The sequence below is a fragment of the Lontra canadensis genome, unplaced genomic scaffold (assembly GCF_010015895.1).
Source record: "Lontra canadensis isolate GAN:19392208 unplaced genomic scaffold, GSC_riverotter_1.0 scaffold88, whole genome shotgun sequence".
Taxonomy (NCBI): Eukaryota; Metazoa; Chordata; class Mammalia; order Carnivora; family Mustelidae; genus Lontra; species Lontra canadensis.
The window spans coordinates 4565544-4591285 of record NW_022631082.1 but is presented as its reverse complement, the minus strand read 5'-3'; the positions used below and the strand labels follow the sequence as shown (position 1 = coordinate 4591285).

The window sequence follows — 25742 nt, the reverse complement described above, 5'->3', positions numbered from 1 at the left end:
AGCGACTTGTCTCATTAGCATGCCAAGGACACTCTTATCAATCAGGGGAGTCCCAGGAGTTCTGTGCCGGGAACTGTGGACAGACACCAAATAGTTTTCCATAGAGACAAAAGCCCCCTTCCATCTGTACAAATTTCCTTCCCATGCCACTCTCAGAGAGCACACAGAACACACCCCAGAAAGTAAGTTCTGCTTAAAAACACTGTTTCCTCCATAGAGCCTGCTTAGTACGGAAATTTAGCTTCGGGGCGCCTGGGTGGCTCAGTTGGTTGAGTGACTGCCTTCAGCTCAGGTCATGATCCTGGAGTCCTGGGATGAGTCCTGCATTGGGCTCCCTGCTCAGCAGGCAGCCTGCTTCTCCCTCTGACCCTCTCCCCTCCCACGCTCTCTCGCTCACTCTCTTGCTCTCTGAAGTAAATAAATAAAATCTTTAAAAAAAATTAAAAAAAAGAAATGTAGCTTCAAACATGATAGCATTGATTTAATAATCAAGTGTGTAATATTACTGTGCCCATTTTATAGATGTTGATGTGAACTCAGAGAGTTAAGTTAGTTAATAAATGACAGGTACTAAAACATGGGACTGTAGGACTTAATACAAAATCTGACCTGAAAGTCATGATTAACCAGTTTGTTAGAATTCAATTAGGGAGGAGTCAGAATTTCAAGCATACCCAGTATTTCATTCCCTTTCAGTCCTTCCAGAAACCTATACCCAAGCCAGATGACAATCATGAAAAGGAAGATGTCCCAGAGATGAGTTTCCTCAAGGCTCCCTTCATGTCCCTGTTCCTCAGGCTGTAGAAGAAGGGGTTCATCATGGGCGTAATCACCGTGTACATCACTGAGGCCACTGCTCTCCTCCTGGAGGAGATGGGAGCTGCAGAACTAAGGTAGACTCCAAAACAAGTCCCATAGAATAAGAAAACAACAGACAGGTGAGACCCACAGGTGGAAAAAGCCTTGAACTTCCCACCAGTTGATGGGATTCTCAGATGGAGGAGACAATTCGAGTGTAAGAGAAAATTATCCCTGAGAGGGGACAAACCCCCAACAGGCTGGTCATGAAATACACCAGAATGTTATTGGTAAGAGTGTCAGAACAGGCAAGCTTGAGGATCTGAGCAAGCTCGCAGAAGAAGTGGGGGATTCGCAAGTCTGTGCGGAAGGACAGTGGCAAGACCATCAGACTGTGGAGCAAGGCATTCCCAATGCTCATGAGCAAGGAGAGAGGAATCAGCAGGCCACAGAGGTGGGGGTTCATGATGACCGCGTAATACAGAGGACGGCAGATGGCCACATAGCGGTTATAAGCCCTCACAGTTAGCAGTAAATTGTCCATACATAGAAAAACCATGAAAAAATACAGCTGAGCGAGGCAGCCTGCGTAGGTGATGGCTTTGCTCTCGGTCTGGATGTTCAGCATCATCTTGGGGACTATAGTGGAGGTGAAACAGATGTCGACAGAGGACAGGTTGGAGAGGAAGAAGTACATGGGTGTGTGGAGGTGCAGGTCAGAGCTGACGGCCAGGATGATGAGCAGGTTCCCAAACACAGTGATCAGGTACATGGAGAGGAACAGCCCAAAGAGAAGGGGCTGCAGTTCTGGATCCTCGGAAAGTCCGGTGAGGAAGAATTTTGATACTTCTGTCTGGTTTTCTGATTCCATGTGGTTGATGTGTCTGCTGAGTTAGAGACACGAGTTAGTGACCGTGAAACAGACACACAGGCATCCCTTGTTGGAGAGAAGTCTTTTCTCTATTGCTTTAAAATATTGTAATATTTAGGGGCACCGGGGTGGCTCATTGGGTTAAAGCCTCTGCCTTCGGCTCGGGTCATGATCCCAGGGTTCTGGGATCGAGCCCCACATCGAGCCCCGCATTGGGCTCTCTGCTCAGCAGGGAGCCTGCTTCCCTCTCTCTCTCTGCCTGCCTCTCTGCCTACTTGTGATCTCTCTTTCTCTGTGTGTCAGATAAATAATAAAATATTAAAAAAAAATCTTGTAATATTTAAACAATTCTTCTCATCAGGTTCCTTTATCCTTTCTTCCCTCACCAAGGAAATTTTGAGTGACTTCTATGTATCACCCATTTTTCTAATTCTAAAATTAAGAATGAGAATAAGTGCTGTTTTATTATTTTTTTAAGGAACTATCATGCCTGCATGCCAGTTTAAGATCTAGTGTTAAATTCTAATGGTTTCTTCAAACTATTAAACCTTGCTAGACAACTTCACTTTCTCAGAAAATCTTAACTGTGTAGTTAACTCGGAACTGGGTCTGCTCACAATTGCAAATCTCAGGTAATCCTGGAAATCAAAAATCTGACATTCTCTACTGCCTCCATGTGAGGCACTATTAACACTATTAACCCAATCCTTTAAGTATCCTGAATTTTATAATTACAGCAGATCCTTCTGTCAGGACCTGTCTGTTTCAAAGGAATTGCTTTCGCAGGACTCGTGATTTGTCATCACAAGCCTACAGTGAGAATAAAAGACATTTTAAGAAAAGGCAGAATAAGTCTGTCTCTGTGTCTATTGAGGAAATGTCACATTGAGAGGGAAAATTCTTGTCTGTTCCTTAAAACAAGAATAGCTAATGCTTTTTATGAGCAACTGATTATTTTCTCTAATAATCATATTTCTTTTTCTTTTACCTTCTCTCCCTCCCTCTCTTCCTTCCTTTTTTCTTCCCTCCCTCCTTCCTTCTTTTCTTTTCTTTTCTTTTCTTTTCTTTTCTTTTCTTTTCTTTTCTTTCCTTCATCTTCTTTCTGCTAGTAAGCTTAGAGCCAGATACATGGGTCATGTCTAGAATCTGAGGAAGAGTGATTTTATTTTATTTTTAAAAATTTAAAAAGATTTTATTTATTTTTTTGACCAAGAGAGACAGCAAGAGAGGGAACACAGCAGGGAGAGTGGGAGAGGGAGAAGCAGGCTTCCTGCTGAGCAGAGAGCCCAATGTGGGGCTCGATCCCAGGACCCTGAGATCATGACCTGAGCTGAAGACAGAGGCTTAATCCACTGAGCCACCCAGATGCCCCTAGTATATTCTTTTTTTTTTTTTAAGATTTTATTTACTTATGTGGCAAACAGAGATCACAAGTAGGCAGAGAGGCAAGGTGGCGGGGTTGCGGGGGAAGCAGGTTCCCTGCTGAGCAGAGAGCCCAATGCGGGGCTCGATCCCAGGACCCCAGGATCATGACCAGAGCCAAAAGCAGAGGCTTTAAGCCACTGAGCCACCCAGGCACCCCTATATTCTTTTTTAAAAAAAGATCTTAGTTTGAAGTAATCTCTACTCCAGCAGGGCTCAAACCCACAAACCCATGATCAAGGGTTCCAAGCACCAACAGGTGCCCCTATGGCATATTTCTTTTGACTGATTTTTTTCTGAGTAGCCATTCTCTAGGATATGTCCAAATAGCAATGGTTTTGTAATTATTCCACACCTTCCGAGTACTCTTGAGTGCATTTGATTTTGTGCATCTTTACAGAGCAATCTTCCCACTGGGGCCAGCAGAGGTCTAGCACAAGCTTGCAGGATTCTTCAGTGACATTCTGAAATCCATGAAACCACCAAGTCCTCAATGGCATTCAAGTCCCTTCATTATGTGGCCCCGTAATAATTACAGATGGGATGATGTACTCCCAGCAGCCGCCACCTCGTAAAAGCAACAATCCACCTCACCGCTGAGTCAAGAAATCTTCAAGAGTGAGTAATTCTAGGAGCTGGTATGCTGGTTTGTCATTACTGACAAACCTGTATCGTTTCCTGCTTTAATCAGAACCAAACTATCTTAGGAAGGATCCATATTCATAACAGAAGTACAGGGAGGATGGAATGTGTGGAGTCTTGAGAGACCAGAGTGGGTAAGTGAGCATTTTTCCTTCTGCCCTCAGACTGGCCTAAGTGGGGGAGCGAACTGTTGAACCAGCCAGGGCTAACATCCAGCCACTTGACAGAATCACGGTCTGCAGAATGGTTTATGAAGCAAGGGTGGGAGGACAGTCGTCTGTTCATAAAGAGAGAAGCTGACCAAAGTTAAAAGGACATTTATGTCCTTCAAATGAATAAGAGGCTCTATGCATTAAACAAGAAAAGGTCTCAGTGCTAGGGACATAGTGAATCCTCCAGAAACATTGGCTATAATTATTGCTATTGTTGTTATTTTTATGAATAACAGTATAGTGGTTATACTAATCTTTACACTTGATCTTAGCCAAAAGGCCAAGAAGTAATGTAGTAGTCTTTATGGAGGAGAAAACGTTGAACTTAGTTTAGGATGTTCTCTTTCCCCTTGATTTCCTGACACACAGACTGTTACCTTTTTCAACAGTGACTATTGCAGAAACATGAACGGAGGTTCTACATTTGGGAAACTTAAAGATGTGCAAAAGAATCTTTATAATTCTTCTGTGTTAAAATGTTGAAGGGTTTCATAAAAAATATTTAAAAAATAGAATTGCCATATGATTTAGCAATTCCTAATCTGAGTATATACTTGAAAGCATTGAGATTAGGGTCTTGAAGACATATTTGTTCATCCATGCTCCTAGGAGCATTATTCACAATGGCCAAAATGTGGGAGCAACCCAAGTGTCCACTGATGAATGGATAAACAAAATGTAGCATATCCATACAATGGAATATTAAATATTATTCAGGGTTGGAAAGGAATGACATTCCAACACCTGCTACAACATGGATGAACTTTGAAGACATTATGTTAAGTGAAATAAGCCAGTCTCAGAAAGATAAATACTGGGGGCGCCTGGGTGGCTCAGTTGGTTAGGCAGCTGCCTTTGGCTCGGGTCATGATCCCGGGGTTCTGGGATCGAGTCCCACATGGGGTTCCCTGCTCAGCAGGGAGCCTGCTTCTCCCTCTCTCTCTGCCTGTCTCTGCCTACTTGTGATCTCTCTCTCTCTGTAGCTCTCTGTCAAATAAATAAATAAAAATCTTTAAAAGAAAAAGATAAATACTGTATGATTCCACTTCTGTGAGGTCCCCAGAGGAGTCACATTTAGAGAGACAGAAAGTAAGATGATGGGTGATGGAGCTGGCAGAGGGGGATGGAGAGTTAGTGTTTACAGGGGATTAAAACGGTACCTTTTATGTCATGTATATTTTACTATGGTTAGAAAAATAAGTTAATTAATACAAAATGTTGGAGAAACTTTATCTGATTTAGTTCATTATGCTCCTGTCCTTCATGGTGCTTTGAGAAATCAGTTGCCCCTCATTTCTCACACTTCACGGATGTTCTTAGGGAACATAATGCCAGGGGCAGATGGATGAAATACGCAAAGGGGAGGAGTGCCTGGGTGGCACAGTCGGCTAAGCATCCGGCTCTTGGTTTTGGCTCAGGTTATGATCTCGGGATCCTGGGATTGAGCCTGAGTCAGACTCTGCACTCAGCAGGGACTCTGCTTGAGATTCTCGCTCTCCCTCGGTTCCTCCCCACAATCCCAGGCACTCTCTCTCTAAATAAATAAAATACTAAAAAAAAAAAAAAGAAATAGGCAAAGGAGATGAAGTACAAACTTCCATTTATAAGAGAAATAAGTCATGAGGATGAGGAGTACAGCATAGGGAATATAGTCAATAATATTGTAATAACTTTGCACGGTGGGAGATGGTGACTACACTTACATGGTGAGCATTTTTTAACATATATAATTGTCAAATCGCTACATCATACACCTTAAACCAATGTAATATTGTAGGTTGACTATACTTCAATGAAAAAAAACCCACACAGATCTCTCTTCCCTACCCAAGAATTTCCAGCTGACTAGGTGTGGGGTGGGGCCCTAGGATTCTCATTTCTAACAAGTTCCCAGGTGATGCTGATACAGCTGGGTGGAGGGCCGGGAACCACACTTTGAAAACCGTTGTTGTGGGAGTTTCTAAAGCATGGTATAGAATGAGCCCATCTGGATTCAATCCAATCAAAGCCAATTTAGGAAATCCGTGAACATGCTTAAGCTTTTGTTAGTGTGTTTCATTCTTTCTTTTTTTAATATTTTATTTATTTGACAGAGAGACACAGTGAGAGAGGGAACACAAGCAGTGGGAGAGGGAGAAGCAGGCTTCCCGATGAGCGGGGAGCCCAATGTGGGGCTCCATCCCAGGACTCTGGGATCATGACCTGAGCTGAAGGCACTTAACTGAGCCACCCAGGCACCCCTCTTTTCTTTTCTTTTCTTTTCTTTTCTTTTCTTTTCTTTTCTTTTCTTTTCTTTTCTTTTCTTTTCTTTTCTTTTCTTTTCTTCCTTTCCTTTCCTTTTTTCTTCTTTCTTTCTTTCTTTCAAGATTTTATTTATTGGGGTGCTTGGGTGGCTCAGTGGGTTAAGCCCTTGCCTTCGGCTCAGGTCATGATCTCAGGGTCCTGGGATTGAGCCCTGTATCAGGCTCTCTGTTCAACAGGGAGCCTGCTTCTCCCTCTCTCTCTGCCTGCCTCTCTGTGATCTCTCTCTCTCTTTGTGTCAAATAAATAAAATCCTTAAAAAAAAAGCATTTTAGGGGTGCCTGGGTGGTTCAGTGGGTTAAGCCTCTGCCTTCAGCTCAGGTCATGATCTCAGGGTCCTGGGATTGAGCCCCACTTCGGGTTCTCTGCTCAGTGGGGAACCTGCTTCCCCCCTTTTTCTTTCTGCCTGCCTCTCTGCCTACTTGTGATCTCTCTGTCAAATAAATATTTTTTATTTTTTTATTTTTTTATTTTTTTTTAAGATTTTATTTATTTATTTGACAGAGAGAGATCACAAGTAGATGGAGAGGCAGGCAGAGAGAGAGAGAGAGAGAGAGGGAAGCAGGCTCCCTGCTGAGCAGAGAGCCTGATGCGGGACTCGATCCCAGGACCCTGAGATCATGACCTGAGCCGAAGGCAGCGGCTTAACCCACTGAGCCACCCAGGCGCCCCCAAATAAATATTTTTTAAAAGGATTTTATTTATTTATTTGCCAGAGGGACAGAGAAAAAGCACAAGCAGGGGAGAAGCAGGCTCCCTGCTAAGCAGAGAGACTGACGCAGGACTTGATTCCAGGACCCTGGAATCATAACCTGAGCCAAAGGCAGATGCTTAATCAAGTGAGCCACACAGGCATCCAGAGCTTTCATTTTTTATGTGCATAATAGAAATGAGAATATAGTATCAACATTCTAGGAATGCACATAAGAAGGAAAAAGCAAAGTACATGTCTGAGTGTCTCGTATTATTATGAGTGTCTCATACTCGTTTACTCATATTATTTATATTACTATCACTGGAACTTGAGAAGATCCTGACATGATTCCTCCCTTTGAATGGCATGTATTGGAGGGTGTAGCGGAAAAGGACAGGAAGATAAAGGAGCAGTAGTAGGAGGAGAGAGAACAACTATGGGTCAATACCCCTGAGTTATGAGGGAAGAAGACCATTTTGGAAAATTCTACTACGACTCTTGGTTACATTAAGTGGCAAGTAGACTGGGGAGACTGACCTCCTTCCCTTGAATTTCAGTGCCTTCCTCAAAGGATTGGATTTAAAACTAGCAATGTGGGGAGAGAGCAGAAAGGTCCCCTCCTGTTCTACCAGGGAGATAAAGTGGTGCATTGGAGCAGCCTGGAATCCGGGAATCAGTTCTTGCAAACTTCAGGTGAGGAAAAGGTGTCAGCAGAGTCCGCAGCAACTGTGAATCCAGTGTCAGGGGACTTGGAAATATGCCAAGTAGTTAGTGAAAAATTGGGAGTGCCTTTATGAGACCGACTCAGGACCTTCTCGGGAGTGCCTTTAGACAACTATTCCAATCTGACCATGCATCAGACTCACCTGAAGGGTTTCTTAAAAACTGGTTGCTGGGCACCACCCCAGATTTCAGCATGTCTAGGTGAGGACTGAAAAAGTGTATTTCAAAGAACTCCCCAGGTGAGCATACTTCAGGTAAAACCAGCTGCACCATTTTCAGGTCCTGGGGCAAAATGAAAATGTGGGAACCCCTAGTTCAAAAACTTCAAGACCGTGACAGCAAAGCATTAAACCAAGAGTGGGGTTCCCTGTGACTGTCCGTGTTGTAGTTGTATGAACCCAATCCTGGCTGCTAGTCTGGGGACAACATTTTGAGAACCACTGCTTTAGCCTTCCTACTTAACCCAGGACTACCCCTAGATGGGAATAATAATAATAATAGTAAATGGCCCCTTTTCTCCAGAACTTACAGGGGATTTCTGTATCTCCAGGATGGTCCCACAGAAGGCCCCAGGAGTTGAGTTTCTTCCCAGGATGTGGATGTTGAAGACAAATTGGCCTTTGAGAATTTCAAGGAGACGGTCTTGTGTGGAGTTTCTGGACAAGAAAATTCTCTAAGAAGGGATGCGGTGTCTTCCTCCCTGGTCTGGTAGGTGCAGGATTGTGTTGATAGGGGACAGGCAGTCTATTTACATTTTTTTTCTGCCCCTAGAGACCTCATTTCCAAAGCTCCTCATTAGCCAAATTATTCTCTTTCTTTCTTTTTTAAAGATTTTATTTATTGGAGAGAGAGAGAGAGGGAGAGCGCACGTGCATGTGCTCAAGTGGGGGGAGGGGCAGAGGGAGAAGGAGACGCAGACTCCCTGCTGAGCCTTGAGCCCCATGCGGGGATCAATCCCAGGACCCTGACATCATGACGGGACCCAAAGTCAGATATTTAACCGACTGAGCCACCAGGTGCTCCCAGATTGTTCTCTCTTCATTCTAATCCTGCAGCAGAAGGCGGGAAACTGCTGGCTTGCTAATTACCTGACAGGGCACAATGCGTTTGCCCTTTCCTTCTCCTGCCTCTCCTCTGTTCCAGGATTAGAGCTCACAGTCCAGGGCTGATGAAGATGCTCAAAATCAGAGAAGGTTACCATTCGTCATGTACCGCTCACCTTTCCGGGAGGCAGTTTCCCAAACCCCAGTCATTCCTGATTGTCTTCATGGTTCTTGCCAATACTCTTATGACTTGAAAGCAACTCTTAATTGGCAAAGTTTAACTCACCACAATCCTAAGCAATTTTTTTCCCTAAGCAAATGTTTTGTGAGTATGTGTTGGCAATATATTTTTTTATAGGTACTAAAATATGTAGTGTTTAAAATAAAATATGTAGTGTTTAAAATGCTTTCTGCATATATGTTTATAAAAAATAAAATTATTAAAAAAAAATGCTTTCTGCAATCTATTGTGGAAACACTAGTGATGGCATCTCCAGATTTTTGCCTTGACTCTGGTCCTGGGCAAGTGTTCTTGATTTGGGGCTCTCCTGCATGGTGGCTAATCATTGATGGCACTCACCTACAACTGTACGGAGACACAGGATTCCCGCCATTGTTCGAATAAAGCCCTCTTTGTGCTGTAAGCTCCAACTCTGAAAGAACAAGGACTTGCCATTTTTTGCTCACCATGACCCAAATAAGAGCTGATTAAGTATTACTGGTATGAGCCAAGAACTTGTCTCAACCTATGAGGTAGGTGCCATTGTTATACCCATAATAGAAATGAAGAGACCAGTGGTAAGAGGCAATGTTTTGCTGGGAAGTTGGTAAAAAGTTCTCATTTGTGACATTGGCGGGTTTCTGTAGTGTAAATTTTCCCCCCATGATTGCACTCCACTAGTGGGGAGTCGTTGAAGGTAGAGTTGGAAGGGTACTGAGTGGTCAGCTCTGCAGAGGGAACTTGGCTCCCCCCTGAGAGGGAGTCTGTCTTCTGCCAATGCTCCAAGCTTGTTCATGCCTGAAGACCTTTGTACTGGCATTTCTCTTTGGAAATGTCTTCTCCCAGGTAGTCCCCATAGTTGGCGCTTGTAATTCAGGTTGGTAAATTTCTTTTTAAAGGGCACTTCAAAATTAATATGGGAAGACTTTTTTTTCTTTTTTTAAATTTTTTATTTATTTTTATTTGACAGAGAGAGAGAGAGTGTGTGTGGGAGGGGCAGAGGGGGAAGCAGACTTCCTGCTGAGCAGGGAGCCCGATGTGGGGCTCCATCCCAGGACTCTGGGATCATTACCTGAGCCAAAAGCAGACACTTAACTGACTGAGCCACCCAGGTGCCCCCGGAAAGACTTTCTTAAGAAGGACTCTTGTGACAGGAAGACATGCAAAGTTTATGTCACAACAGGGGAGAAGTGGGTGAACAAAAGTTTAATATGCAGAGAGGCCCGTAGCTGGGGAAAGGGAAAGAGGCCTGTGTCTTGAAACTCAACAGCCTGCATTAAATATTGCACTAACAGGAAAGTTGAGGTAGGAAGGTTCACGTGTTGCAGGCATATGGGAATCTGGACCTGATGTGGAGGAAACAAGTTCACAGAAAATTTAGGGCCCAGATGTCTCTGTCAATTTGGCCTAAATTACGTCAAGCAGGAAGTGTGATCAGTCTTGCAAGGTCTCAGCTGCAACATTAGCTGCTCAATGGGAGCCTGTGTTGTGTCAATTATAACTCATTAAAAAAAAAAAAGCCCACAATTGCTAACTAGGGAAATAAGAGTTCCTGTCTTCACCTACACTAATCACTCACTATTCCTTTACCATTTACTTCTCTTTAAGCAGTTGTCATTGTGGAAGCTTTCTTACTTGATTTTTCTGTGTAATTGTGTGTGGTTTCTTCTACATTCCTGATATTTAGAATTGTGCATGGTACACAGTAGGCACTCAATAAATATTTATTCAATGAATGAATGAATGCATGAGCGAACGATAAAATACCCTGCAAAAAGAAGCAGCAACTTAGACTTTCGTAGGCAGGGAATCACTCTACTGAGATTTCTGAGTCCTCGTATTTTTCTGGATATTTAGGAGATACCAAGTAAGTGGAATTAAGGTCATCAGGGCATACTCTTTGGTTATCAATACCCCTATCCAAAGTGCACTACTTAAGTCTAATTAAGGAGACCAGGGTGTGTCTTTTAATCCTTTTGTCCTTTCAGTTGCATTGCTAGGTAAAGGCAGTGACCTTGTGTGCTTCTCCAGACCGGAAGCATGGTGTGGCTCAGGAGTTTGTAACAGCCATCTGGCTCAAACCCTTACCTTGCTTACATACGGATTTCTGTGTGTCTTGGTGAGTAATTGTGGCAGGGGTTCTCCTCTACCCTTCACTTTGTAAGAGAATTTTTAATTTACAGAATGTTTGCTCTTTTTTTTTTCTTTTTAAAAGGTTTTATTTGTTTACTTGAGAGAGTGAGAGAGAAAGCATGAGTAGGGGGGAGGGGCAGAGAGAGAAGCAGGCTCCTCACAGAGCAGGGAGCAGGGAGCCCAATGTAGGACTTGATCCCAGGACCCCAGGACCCTGACCTCAGTTTAATGGATTGAGTCATCCAGGTGTCCCAGAGTGTTTGCTCCTGACTGTGGGCTTCAGGGTACACTTTGCGATTGGGGTGTTTTGTGAGATGTAATTTTTCAGTTATTTATGTTGGGTAGGTTTTGTTCACAGGGTATCAGGATGGGGAATGTATTACCTTTAATTGTGAGTTCTGTTATCAGCTTTGTTCCTTTCAAATGAGCTCAACTAAAATTAAAACCCCCACTACTTGAAAATCAAGAGATTCTAGAAAAAGTAACACAACTTCATTAAGAAGTTAATGAAATTAGGGGCACCTGGGTGGCTCAGTGGGTTAAAGCCTCTGCCTTCGGCTCAGGTCATGATCCCAGAGTCCTGGGATCAAGCCCCACGTCCGCAGGGAGCCTGCTTCCTCCTCTCTCTCTGCCTGCCTCTCTGCCTACTTGTGATCTCTGTCTGTTAAAAAAAAAAAAAAGAAGTTAATGAAATTAGAGCTGAATTGACTACACGAGATGAGTTTTGCCTAGTGTTAATGAGATACATGTTTATTTTCCCACAAGCCAGATAAAATATAATGGGCAAATTAGATATCAACTTTGATTTTGAATACTAAGGATTTGGTCATAAAAAAAGTAGTCTCTTAGAGAATTTGAAGCCTTGTTTACTTAGATAGAATTCATCTTATTTTAAACTCAGTAAACTTCATTGTTTTTATCTTTTATTCTTACGTAAATGTCAGTGATTCTTATCATTTAGTGTGTTCATACTACAAGGTTTTTGGGCTGCGTTTTTGCGTTTTTGTTGCCTGCGTGGGCCACAGATAGTTACTTCTTGCCTACGCTAAGCTTGTTACTGTTAGCTCAGTCCCACAGGTTTGATGGCAAACAAAACTAGTAAGGGTCTGGACCCCTGGATTGTACAGTCTAGCCATTAAGTGTGATAAATGATAGCTTTTGGTGAGATATTGTAAATGAAAGGATGTCAGAGGAAGACTTGATCTGAGCTTCATAAAGCTTTTTGGAAAGAAGAGACGTTAAAGCCACAGTGTTAGAAATAACTAGTGTAGAGGCTGCTTTTAGGCAAACAGGCTTGAGCAATGGAACCCAGAAAGGGTCACCATGACCCCCTGGCTGAAGGCAGGCCCGTCAGGCAGCCCACCTCAGATTATCCATATGCCCTAACTTACCAATGGACAACTTATAACCAGGCACAGTTCCCAGAAAAGGGAAGATGCCATTTGTTGCTGTACTTCCTTACCTTGCACTTTTAAGGATTAAAAAAAAAAAAAAAGATTTTGAGAGAGAAATATAGCACGAGGGGGGGCAGGGAGAGGTTATGGGGGCGCAGAGGGAGAAGCACACTCCTCACTGAGTAAGGAGCCCAAGGTGGGTTCTCATCCTGGGACTCCAGGATTATAATCTGAGCCAAAGGCAGATGCTTAACTGACTGAGCCACCCAGGTGCCCCACAAAGATTTTTTTTTTTTTTAATTTAAGAGTGTGTGGGAGTGGGGGGAAGGGCAGAGGGAAAGGGAGAGAGAAGCAGGAACAGACTTTGAGCGCATAGCCAGATATGGGGCTCATCTCAGGACACTGAGACCATGACATGAGCTGAAATCAAGAGTTGGGCACTCAACTTGACTGAGCCACCCAGTCACCTCACGTTCCCCCTTTAAAAACAGCCCTCCTCACTGCCTCACTGCAGACAGCCTTTCACCTGCTGTCCTGTCTGCTGTCCCTTGTGGTGTATTCAATAAACTTAAATCTCCTTTGTTCTGCCTCTGAATCCTTTCAGCAGCCATGCCATTGGCTTCTACCCAGTCATCCCCTACATTTGGGGGGCTCCACATCTGATTGAGATACTCCATTTAGATACCTCGGCTAGGCAGTTAGCTGGGATGTGGTGGGCCACAAATGGGGAGAGCATTTTAGCAGGTTTGCTCTTCCCATGCAAAATGCTTGGGGCAGCTAAGAGCTTGGAGTGTTCTGGGAACTGAGCAAGACCGGACAGGGCTGAAAACAAAGCAAGAGAGGAGGAAGGTGAGCTAGATGGTATCATTTCCTACCTTGAAAGCAAGATAAGGATTTAATGCTAAGGCTGGTAGGAAGCCATTGTGAGCTGGGGTGGCCCACAGTTGGATTGGCGTTTAGCTTAGAAGAGCTAGCTGCCTACTGAACCTGGAGGGCAGGAAGGACAAGTTTGAGGGAATGGAGACAAGATTAAGGGTTAGTAGTAGGGGTTAGGAATGGATGATGGCAATCTAGACTCTTGGTTTCATTTTATTTGGGTTTTATTTATTTGGGGAAGAGAGAGAAAGAGTGCTTTGAGTACAAGCAGGGGGAGCAGTAGAGGCAGACGGAGAAGCAGGCTCCTTGCTGAGCAGGGAGCCCAATGTGGGGCTTGATCCCAAGACTCTGGGATCATGACCTGAACTGAAGGCAGGCACTTAATCTGAGCCACCCAGGCGTTCCCAGACTCTCTTGGTTTCAAAGTAGAATGAGTGAGGATGTCAGGACAGATAGAAGGTGGAATGGATTCTTCAGAGACTCATTTCTTCACCTGGAATTCTGGGCACTTGACATGGCTACAGATGTTCCAGTGACTGGGTATAGTGTTTTACTAAGAAAAGGCCACTCTTGTACATTTGAACATTACAGTCTAGGGGAAGAGAAAGAATATAAGTAAGCAAAGAACTAAATACGTAATTACAAATTGTGAAAAGGCTGCATGGGAAGAACAGGCTTAGACAATAAGGGGAGACTAGCTTTATATTGGCTCTGGGGCCCACAGTAAAGGTGAATGACATCAAAGAGACCAAAAAGTAACAGGAAGAACTATCCAGGTGAGGCAGGGGCTGGGGGGCCAGAGTTCATGGTTGGAGAGATTTTCTGGAGAAACCATCATTAAATGATAAGATTTGGGTGTTTCAGAGAGTGTATAGTTTGGATTAGTATGAGTTTCAACCAATTTCTGCTATGTGGTAGGGTGGGGGATGCCATCAGGGAATAGTTTCAGGTTTCAAGTGACTGTGGCTATCTTTGGGGGTGGGGGAGAAAGTGTGCCTATATTTTAAATTTTCAATGGCTATTGGGCCAAAGGGAAAGGAATCAAGGATTCTGTTAGATTTTGATTGCAGCCCAAAAGAGGCCAGATGCCCTTGTCAAATGGTTAATCTTCTTTCAATTAGTTACAGCTGTGGGGTGGGATGAAGGGTGGGATACCAGTAATCCTTTCTGCTCACTTTGAATAGCCAGGGAACTCCCATGCCTTATCAAGTGTGCAAATGTTTTTTTTTCTTTTTTTTTTTTTTTTGAAGAGATAAGTTCAGTTTTTAAAATTTCTATCAGAGGAGTCTGAAAATTTTAGATGACAGTAGCTGAAAAGCAAAGGATATAGGTCTTAAGCATTAATTTGAGGTCCCTCACCGGAGATTTGGGTGTTACCAGCAGAGAGATGAAAATTAAGTTCAGGGGGATGCATAGATAGAGAAGACACAGAATGGGGCAAGAAGTAGGGGCGAAGACTGATCCTGGAGGATAGTCAGCAAAGGGAGAAGAGCTTGCCGAGGTGAACGAGGGTAGCCAGAGCTGTAAGGTGTGGTCACAAAAGCCCAGGGAAGAGAATAATTTAGAGAAGAGAGTAGACAATATAATTTCTCTGAAGGACCAACTTGGTGAAAGACAGAAGTGCATTTACTGGATTAACTCTCATTAATTCTCTCAAACCCATGGCAGTCTTGGCAGAGGAGTGAAGGGGGATAGTGGGCTGCAAGCAGGGTTGGAGTATATTAAGGGAGGGGAGGAAATGGGAGCAGTGGGAGGGTAGACTACTCTTTTGAGAAGTTTGGTAAAGAAGAGCGAGCAGTAACCAGAGAGTAAGTGGAACATGAGGCATTAATTTGTTTCAAGATGGGAGAGATTTATTATGTTTATATTACGCTTAAATATTAAAGGTGTGAATACAGTGAAGTAGAAGTTGATGGTGTTTCCCAAAACTGAGTTCACCTCGTGGTGGGTGTTAAGTCAAAGGACACAATTGAGCCAAAGGAGAGGAAAAGAAAAGGTTTTACTTCCAAAAAAATAAAGGAGAAACTTTGGGGATGTTTCCCAAAGCAGTGCCATCTCCAACAACGAAATGGGAAGGTTTAAGCTAAGGGTGCATACACATTCACAAAGGGGCTTATGCATTGGAGAATTCAGCCTGAAATTGGGGCAGAAGTCATTTTAAGGTGACAGACTCCAAGTCTTAGTTGATGGAAGTGACCCAGGCCTACAAGGCTCAACATCTGTCAGTTCTCAGGCTCCTGTTTGGTATTTGATCAAAGGAGTTTAAATCCTGCAAAGATAATTCAAGAATGTGCTTTGGGCAAGTAGTCCTGGCCAGGCATAGATCACAAGGTGGCCTGGGGCCTAAAATGGCTTTTCTTATGTCAAGAAAGCTATGTCTCACTTTTTCTGGGGACCCCTAACTCTTTGTGCTTAGAGTGGTAATGGAAAAGAAAACCAAGGAATAACCATAGAGTAAGCCTTTGGAGAGAAGATGTGAAGGGATTAGACCAGTACTTCTTAATGGGGGCAGTTTTGCCCCCTAGGGGACACTTGGCAATATCTGGGGATAGTTTTATTTTTGCAGCTGGAGAGGATACTACTGACATCTACTGGGTAGAATCCAGAGATGGCTGCAAAGCATATGTGTCCCCCATAATAAAGACATACCCAGTCCCACATGTCAGTAGTGTCAAGGATGGGAAACCCTGGCATAGCAAAGTCAGAGATCCTGGCTTTAGATAGGAAGGAAGAGGGGCACCTGGCTGGCTCCATGGGAAGAGCATGTGACTCTTGATTTTGGGGTTGGATTTGAGCCCACTGATTGTAGAGATTACTCAAAACTAAAATATTTTTTAAAGATTTATTTACTTACTTGACAGAGTGACAGAGAGGGAACACAAGCAGGAGGAGTGGGAGAGGGAGAAGCAGGGTTCCTGCTGAGCAGGAAGCCGGACTTCGGGCTCTATCCCAAGACCCTGGGGGTTATGACCTGAACTGAAGGCAGATGCTTCATTACTGAGCCACCCAGGCACCCCTCAAAAATAAAATCTTAAAAAAAAAAGGAAGACACTCCCTTGTTTCCAAAATGAAAGGAGAAAGAAACCATGATGGTAAGGAAAGGAAAAATCCTTCTCATCCTGGTTACTGTTTGTGGAGTAAAATACCAGATCATTTGTTGTTGAAGAGGGAAAGTTGAGACCATGTGAGATTCAAAGTCCTGGAGGAATTGTGAAAAGAGCTTTAGATAACTAAGGGATTAAATTACTTGTGGGGCTTTTTAGCGATGAAGACCTGTTTATAGAGTAGGTGGCCTCAAAATTTTAGTGCTTCCCATGTAACTGCTTAGGTAGGAATCACCCAGCTGGGATGGACAGATGGCTTAAATTATCCAGAACAGGTGTTACAATAGGCCAGAGAGGGAACGGAATTTGAGTTTTTGGAAAATACATGATTGAAATAAAGGGCCATAGCATTTTATATGTAGTGCCAAGGAAATAAAGGATTATAAATAGCAAAATAATGGGAGTTTGGACAGCTTGGATGCCATTTTGAGGGAAGAGAGCAGGTGCAGTACAGATTAAAAAGTGAACAGGGGGGCGACTGGGTGGCTCAGTGGGTTAAGCCCCTGCCTTTGGCTCAGGTCATGATCTCAGGGTCTTGGGATTGAGTCCCGCATCAGGCTCTCTGCTCAGCAGGGAGCCTGCCCCCCCCTACCCTCGCCACCGCTGCCTGCCTCTCTGCCTACTTGTGATCTCTGTCAAATTAAAAAAAAAATCACTGCTTTAAAGATTTATTAAAAAAAAAAAACAGTGAACAGGGTAGGAGTGTAGCTACTGTGTTCAGAGCAGGATGGTTTGCCTTTTTGTCTTCAAGAGGGCAAGAGTCTCAGGTGAGAAGTTCAAGGTATGTGATTGAGATGTGAAAGTATGGGTGTTTGCTAGCTTATGCCCTAGAATCTTGAATCAAGGCAGAGAGTGAGAGTGGGAGTCAGGTGCCAATGACTTAATGAGTTAGGTCTATTCCTTGGGGCCATTGTAGATGAGAAACCAGGGAAGTACCTCAGTGGAGATGGTAGTTTTGATAAGTGATGGACAGTGTGGTTTGTTAATATTGTAGGTTTACATCAGGGATGAGGAAGATCAAGAATGCCTATCAGATTGCTTTGAGGTTGTCCATGGCAAGAAAAACAAGGACCCATGACCAAAGACTGCTTGAATCTGAAAGGAACACATGCTAGATAGGCTATGATGGAATTGTCCTCAGTGCAAAGGAGAAATGGAAAGCTTGCACATTTCTTGTTAAATCCTTTTCATTTCAGAGCCCTGCCTGTGGTGGACTAGAGAAGGAAGAAGAAGAGCATCCTGGGCGTACTTACTCAAGAGTCTTGCAAAATGGCAGCCACACGTCTGTCTGCTGGTCAGTAATTTCTAGGGTAGATGCACTTCACTAGAATTAAATGGCCTTTCCCCCTTAGAAAGGGCAGGAAAGAAGAAAGCTGAGTAGCCATGGAGGAGGACTGGGAAGCAGAGGTTAACATGAGAGGAGATGCTGTGGAACTCTACAAGCCCATGGAGCCCCATAATTTGTTCCCATATGATTCAGCCATCTTTGGGATTTTGGAGGGAAGGCATTTGTGCATCATGGGGAGAGAGGGAAGAACATTTAGAGGTGGCACCTCATTACCTCATTATTCCATCCATTTGTTCTATAAAGTTGGGAAAGATCACAACTCTACCATCTGAGTTTCAATTTCCGTGCCTAAGAAAATGGAGACTAAATCCATTCCTCATGGATATCAAGGCTCCCTATTTTCTGACTCTGGGGGGCTGGGCAGTTTGCTCTGGCTAATACGCTTTGTGGGTATGTGTGTACGGATGGATGACTCGATTGATGATATTGGGAAATTTCTAGGCTTGTGGATGGTACAATAATGGATGTGCCCAGACTCTCATGGCACTCTGTCTTCTGTCTTTTCTTGTTCTAGACCCTGCTGGTGCCCATGAGAGGATCACAGAGGTGGAAAACATCTACTCTGCATTACAGGTGAATTTTCTCCTAAAATACATTTCTTCCCTGAAGTGAATGTGTTTCCTGCCAGCATCCCACAGAGTGTTAACCTTAGAAATAAAAGTTGTCCGTGATTTTACCAGCAGAAATGGGTTTATTCAGGAATAGCAGAGAATTACAATTCGGGACAAGCAAGCTACAGCAAAACTACAGGCAAGTCTGGAGAACCAAGGAGAGGACACTTCTGTAGAGGAAAGAGGGAGTTGGAAGGTTGTTACAAACAAAATATCTATTGAGTAAATTGGGAATTCAGTGTATTGTGGCTTTCCGTTGGCTGAGTTGTGGCAGTCTCTCATTCCCTGGGCTGTTGACTAATGAGGAGAAAACCTTTCTTCCTCCTGGGGTAGTAAGTAGTAGCTAAAGTAAGGAAGGCCTTGCAAAGTCTGTCTCTTCCTGGTGGGTCTGCAATGACCACTGGTGGTAGGGGCTGAGAGCTCTCCCTGCTGGCCAGCTGGTTCCATTTCAGTGAGGTTTCCTTTCATTAATTTTCACAGGGGCCTTACAACCTATCTTTTATCTTGAGACCTGGTGGTGGTTCAGGCATTTCCGAGAAATTACTCCACTACTCTACTACTTAAAAATTTTTTCAGGCATCTTTTCTACTTAGTGATGTTAGAGAAGGTAAAAGGATATAAAATTTATGGTCATTCTGTTGGGGGGGATGTATTTATTTAGCAAGCATTTTTCTTGCAATGTGTTCAGGTCTGTGTTGAATCCTAGAGATAGAGTAAGACTGTAAAAACTCAGGCTGTAAGTGGAGAGAAACATCTTACCACGTGTTAGAGAGATACTTTAAATTCTTGAGACTTAATGAGATCCTTAAGGAGTAAGAGGGAAGAGGACTGAGTTCTAGGATCTTGAAATTATTACGAAAGAAGTCTTTCATTCCTAGTGAAGTCACCATGACTCTCTTCCCAAGAATGTTTGTGGGGTTGGTTGCTGATGGAGATAAAATGTGTTGATGTTTTAGAACTCAGTAACCTTTGAGGATGTGGCCATGGACTTTACCCAGGAAGAATGGGTGTTGTTGAATTCACGTCAGAGAAAACTGTACAGAGATGTGATGCTGGAGAACTATAGGAACCTGGCATCTCTGGGTAAGGCTGACAGTCCCTCCATTTATTTGTTGAGTTTGAGCATGGGTTTCTGGGGTTAATAAGCCCCAGTTACCTTGTAGTTTATATGAATATTCCTGTTGGTTTCTTGTAGGTTTTTGTAGACGTTCACATTTAAGAAAAATAGCTTGTATTAAGATACAGCACACCTACCATTAAGCCATTTAGAGAACACAAAGCAATGATGTATATGTTTGGGTGTCCTTTTTTTTTTTTTTTTTAGTGTATTCTGAGTTGTGCCACCATCATCACTAACTAATTCCAGAACATTCTTTTTTTTTTTTTTAAGATTTTATTTATTTATTTGACAGACAGAGATCACAAGCAGGCAGAGAGAGAAGAAAGCAGGCTCCCTGCCAAGCAGAGAACCTGACATGGGGCTCGATCCCAGGATCCTGGGATCATGACCTGAGCCGAAGGCAGAGGCTTTAAAGCACTGAGACACCCAGAGGCCCTAATTCCAGAACATTCTCATTGGCCTGCCTACAGGGCATTTCATTCCTCCTGGTTCTCCAGACCCTGGCAACAACTAATCTACTTTTCCATTTCTATAGACTTGCCTATTCTGAATATTCATGCCACATGTGGTCTTTGTGACTGGTTTCTTTCACGTAGCATAATGTTTTCTAGGTTTTTTCATGTTGTAGCATTTATCAGTACTTAATTCTTACTTATTGCTGAATAATACTCTGTTGTAGAGACATACCATTTTGTCTGTCCATTAGCTGATGGACATTTAGATTTTTGTCACTTGCTGCTACGAATAGTTCTGCTATGAGCATTCATACAGTGCAAGTTTTTTTGTGGGCATATATTTTCATTTATCTTGGGTATATGCCTAGGAGTGGAATTGCTGGGCCATTTGATAGCTCTGACATTTTGAGGACCTGCCAAGCAGTTTTCCAAATTAGCTGTATTATTTTACATTCTCTCCAGGAATGTATAAATGTTCCAAAATCTCCACATTCTTGCTAGCACTTAATACTGCCTTTTTGTTTGTAGCTATCCTAATGTTTGTAAAATGATATCCCATTGTGGTTTTGATTTGCATTTCCTTAATGACTAATGATATTGAGCAATATTTCTTATGTTTATGGGCATTTGTATATCTTCTTTGGAGAAATGTCCATTTAAATCTTGCCCATTTGGGGTGTCTGGGTGGCTCAGTCGGTGAAGAATCTGACTCTTGTTAGACTCAGGGCATGATCTTAAGAGGGCTCTGTGCTCAGTGGGGAGTCTGCTTGAGAGTCTCTCTCTCTTCCTCTGCCCCTCTGCCCACTCAAGCATGTTCTTTCTCTCTATAAAATAAACAAATGTTTAAAAAAATTCGTTGCCCATTTAAGAATTGGACTGCCATTTTTTTTTCCTGTTGAGTTGTGAGTATTCTTTATGTATTTGGGAAAGAGATTCATTATCAGATACATGATTTGCAAATATTTCCCTACATTCTCTGTGTTCCCTTTTTACTTTCTTGGTGGTATCATTTGTGGTATAAAAGTTTAATTTTAATCCAACTTTTTGATTTTCTGGACTCTCAGTTCTATGCCACTGGTTTATATTTCTACCCTTACACCAGTACCATGCTGTTGATTACGGTTGTAGCTTTGTAGTAAGATTTGATTTGGTAAGTGTGAGTTTTTCAACTTCGTTTCACTTTTTCAAAATTGCTTTGTATGCTGTGTCCCTTACATTTTCATATGAATTTTAGGCTAAGTTTGTCAGTTTTTGCAAAGAATGTAGGTGGGAGTTTGATAAAAGCTGCCATGAATCTGTAGATCAATCTGGGGAGTGTTGCCACCTTAGCAATATTAATTATTCCAATGTATGAGCATGGGATGTCATTGCATTCATAGAGGTCTTTATTTGTGTTTATGTTTATTTATTTATTATTTTTTAAAAAAAATATTTATTTATTTATTTGAAAGAGAGAGAGAGAACATGAGAGAGGTCAGTGGGAAAAGCAAACTCCCTGATGAGCAGGGAGCCTGATGTGGGATTCCATCCCAAGACTCCAGGATCATGACCTGAGCTGAAGACACTTGCCCAACCAACTGAGCCACCCAGGCGCCCTTAATATATTTTTAATTAAAAATTTAAGATAATTAACAGTGTTTTATTAGTCTCAGGTGTACAATAGAATGATTGAACAGTTTTGTACATTACTTAGTGCTCATCAAGATACGTGCATGCTTCATCTCCTTCACCTTTTTCAGAAGGTTTGTTGTCCATACTTTCTTTTCTATAGTTAAGAATTTTTTTTTTGGCTTGTTTCTTTTTTCTTTGTTGGTTTGTTTTGTTTCTTGAAGTCCATATATGGGTGAAATCATATGGTCTTTTTCTCCAACTGACTGACTTCATGTTATACTCTAGATCTATCAATATTGTTGCAAATGGCAAGATTTTATTCTTTTTTATGGCTGAATAATATTCCATCATAGACGCACCACATCTTATTATACATTCATCTGCCGATAGACACTTGGATTCCTTCCATATTTTTGGCTACTGTAAATAATGCTGCAATGAAAAGGGATGGAGATAACCTTTTTGAAATAGTGTTACCATTTTCTTGGGGTAAATACCTAGTAGTGGAATTACTGGATCATATGATAATCCTAATTTAAAATTTTTTGAGGAACCTCCAGATTGTTTTCCACAGTGGCTGCACCAGTTTATGTTACCACATCTTACCTTTTTCTCCACATCCTTACCAATACTTATTATTTCTTGTTTCTGATTTTAGCTGTTCTGACAGATGGGAAGTGATAGCTCACTGTGGTTTTAAATTGCATTTCTGTGATGATGAATAATGTTGTGCATCTTTTCATGTGTCTGTTGGCCATTTGGATGGATGGAAAATGTCTGTTTGTGTCCTCTGACCACTTTTTAAAAAAATTTTTAAATTTATTTTCAGTGTAACAGTATTCATTGTTTTTGCACCACACCCAGTGCTCCATGCAATCCATGCCCTCTCCAATACCCACCACCTGGATTCCCCAACCTCCCACTCTCTGCCACTTCAAAACCCTCAGATTGTTTTTCAGAGTCCATAGTCTCTCATGGTTCACCTCCCCTTCCAATTTCCCTCAACTCCCTTCTCTCCATCTCCCCTTGTCCTCCATGCTATTTGTTATGCTCCACAAATAAGTGAAACCATATGATAATTGACTTCCTCTGTTTGACTTATTTCACTCAGCATAATCTCTTCCACCTGTCCATGTTGCTACAAAAGTTGGGTATTTCTGATGGAGACATAATACTCCATAGTGTATATGGACCACATCTTCCTTATCCATTTGTCCGTTGAAGGGCATCTTGGTTCTTTCCACAGTTTGGCGACTGTGGCCATTGCTTCTATAAACATTGGGGTACAGATGGCCCTTCTTTTCACCCCATCTGTATCTTTGGGGTAAATACCTAGTAGTGCAATGGCAGGGTCATAGGGAAGCTCTATTTTTATTTTCTTGAGGAATCTCCACACTGTTCTCCAAAGTGGCTGCACCAACTTGCATTCCCATCAACAGTGTAAGAGGGTTCCCCTTTCTCCACACCCCTCCAACACACGTTGTTTCCTGTCTTGCTAATTTTGGCCATTCTAAGTGGTGTAAGGTACCTCAGTGTGGTTTTAATTTGAATCTCCCTGATGGCTAGTGATGATAAACATTTTTTCATGTGTCTGATAGCCATTTGTATGTCTTCATTGGAGAAGTGTCTGTTCATATCTTCTGCCCATTTTTTGATATGATTGTCTGTTTTGTGTGTGTTGAGTTTGAGGTGTTCTTTATAGATCCTGGATATCAACCTTTTGTCTGTACTGTCATTTGCAAATATCTTCTCCCATTCCGTGGGTTGCCTCTTTGTTTTCCTGACTGTTTCCTTTGCTGTGCAGAAGCTTTTGATTTTGATGAAGTCCCAAAAAGTTCATTTTCACTTTTGTTTCCTTTGCCTTTGGAGACATATCTTCAAAGAAGTTGCTGTGGCTGCTATTGAAGAGGTTACTGCCTATATTCTCCTCTAGGATTCTGATGGATTCCTGTCTCACGTTGAGGTCTTTTATCCATTTTGAGTTTATTTTTGTGTACGGTGTAAGAGAATGGTCGAGTTTCATTCTTCTACATATAGCTGTCCAGTTTTCCCCCTCTGACCACTTTTTAATTGGAATGTCCAGTTTTTTGTTTGTTATGTATAAATTCATATATTTTGAATATTAACCTCTGATTCGATACATTATTTGCAAATATCTTCTCCCATTTAATAAGTTGTCTTTTTGTTGATTGTTTTTACTGTGAAAAAGCTTTTTATTTTGTTGTAGTACCAGTAGTTTAATGTTGCTTTTGTTAACCTTGCCAGAAGACTTGTATATAGAAAAGTTTCTTTGCTAATGGCAAAGAAATTACTGCCTATGTTTTCTTCTAGGAATTTAATGGTTTCAGGTTCCACATTTAGGTCTTTAACCCAGTTGAGTTTATTTTTGTGTATGGTGTAAGAAAGTGATCCAGTTTCATTCTTCTGCATGTTGCTATCCAGTTGTGTCAACACCATTTGCCAACACCTGAGATCATGACCTGAGCCCAAGGCAGATGCTTAACTGACTGAGTACCCAGGAGCCCGTTGTAGAATAAATCTGGAAATTATCCTTTCTAATATTTTTTTTGGAATAGTTGGAGATGAATAGGTATTAACTCTCCTTTAAATGTTTGGTAGAATTCACCTATGAAGCCATCTGGTCCTTGACTTTGTTTGTTGGGAGTTTTTTTTTTCTTTTGTTTTGTCTTAAAGATTCAATTTCATTGTTCATAATTGGTCTGTTCAAAAATTTTCTTCCTGATTCAGTTTTGGGAGGTTATATGTTTCTGGGAATTTATCCATTTCTTCTAGGTTGTCCAGTTTGTTGGCACATAACTTTTTATTCTCTTATAATCGTTCCTGTGGTGTCAGTTGCTATTTCTCTTCCTTCATTTATGATTTTGAGTCCTCCCTCTTTTTTTTTTAAGATTTTTATTTATTTATTTGACAGACAGAGATCACAAGCAGGCAGAGAGAGAGAGAGGAGGAAGCAGGCTCCCCACTGAGCAGAGAGCCCGATGCGGGGCTCGATCCCAGGACCCTGGGATCATGACCTGAGCTGAAGGCAGAGGCTTTAACCCACTGAGCCACCCAGGCACCCCTGGATTTTTTTTTTCTTGTGGTTTATTTCTAGTTCTATACCATTATGGTTAAAAAAGGTGATTTCAGTCTTTTGTTTTTGTTGAGGCTTGTGACCTTATGACCTAACAAGATAATCTTCTGTAAAATGTTTTGTGTGCACTTGAAAAGAATGTGTATTCTGCTGCTTCGGGATGGAATGTTCTGAATATCTGTTAGATGCATCTGGTCCAGTGTGTTATTCAGATCCATGGTTTCCTTGTTGACTTTCTTTTTCCAAATTGTTAAAAAGATTTTATTTTTGTGGGGGAGAGAGAGTGCATGAGCAAGGGGGAGGGTCAGAGGGAGAAGCTGACTCCCTACTGAGTGGGGAACCCAATATGGCACTCGATCCCAGAACCCTGGGATCTTGACTTGAGCCAAAGGCAGATGCTTAACCAACTGAGCCACCCAGGTGTTGGTTTTCAAATTTCTGTCTGGATGATCTATCCATTGATGTAAGTGGGGTGTTAAAGTCCTCTGCTGTCATTGTATTACTATCGATATTCTCTGGTTTTTATAGTTTTATGTATTCAGGTGCTCCCAAGTTGAATGCATAAATATTTAACAATCGTTACGTCGTTTTGTTTGGTTGTTCCCTTTATGATGATGTATTGTCCTTGTCTCTTGTTACAGTTTTTGTTTTTAAAGTCTTATTTTGTTCCATGTGAGTATTGCTACTTTAGCTTTCTTTTCACTTCGTTTGCACTGTAAATGTTTTTTCATCACTTTACTTTCAGTCTGCATGTGTCTTTAAGTATGAAATGATTGTCTTATAGACAGCATATAGATGGCTCCTGATTTTTTTTTTTATCCATTTAGTACTCTGTCTTTTGGAGTGTTTAGTCCATTTACATTCATAGTTATTATAGATAGGTATGTACTTACTGCCATTTTGTTACTTGTTTTATGGTTGCTTTTTGTAGTTCTTTGTTCCTGTCTTATCTTGCTCTGTTCTGTTGTGATTTTGTGGCTTTCTTTAGTGATATGCTTAAATCCCTTTGTCTTTTTTATTTTTTAGGGTATCCATTAAAGGTTTTCGACTTGTGATTACCATTCTTCAGC

The 25742-nt window shown here is 42.0% G+C and overlaps 1 protein-coding gene across 1 annotated transcript; it reads right to left on the bottom strand.

Annotated features, from left to right (window-relative positions):
- Positions 1–731: 731 nt before the first annotated feature.
- LOC116882843 (olfactory receptor 7G3-like) lies at positions 732–1669 on the bottom strand. The gene is given in 2 exon segments (XM_032883473.1): positions 732–994; positions 997–1669. Coding segments are annotated over 2 exon segments (936 nt in total).
- Between the last annotated feature and the right edge of the window lie 24073 nt (positions 1670–25742).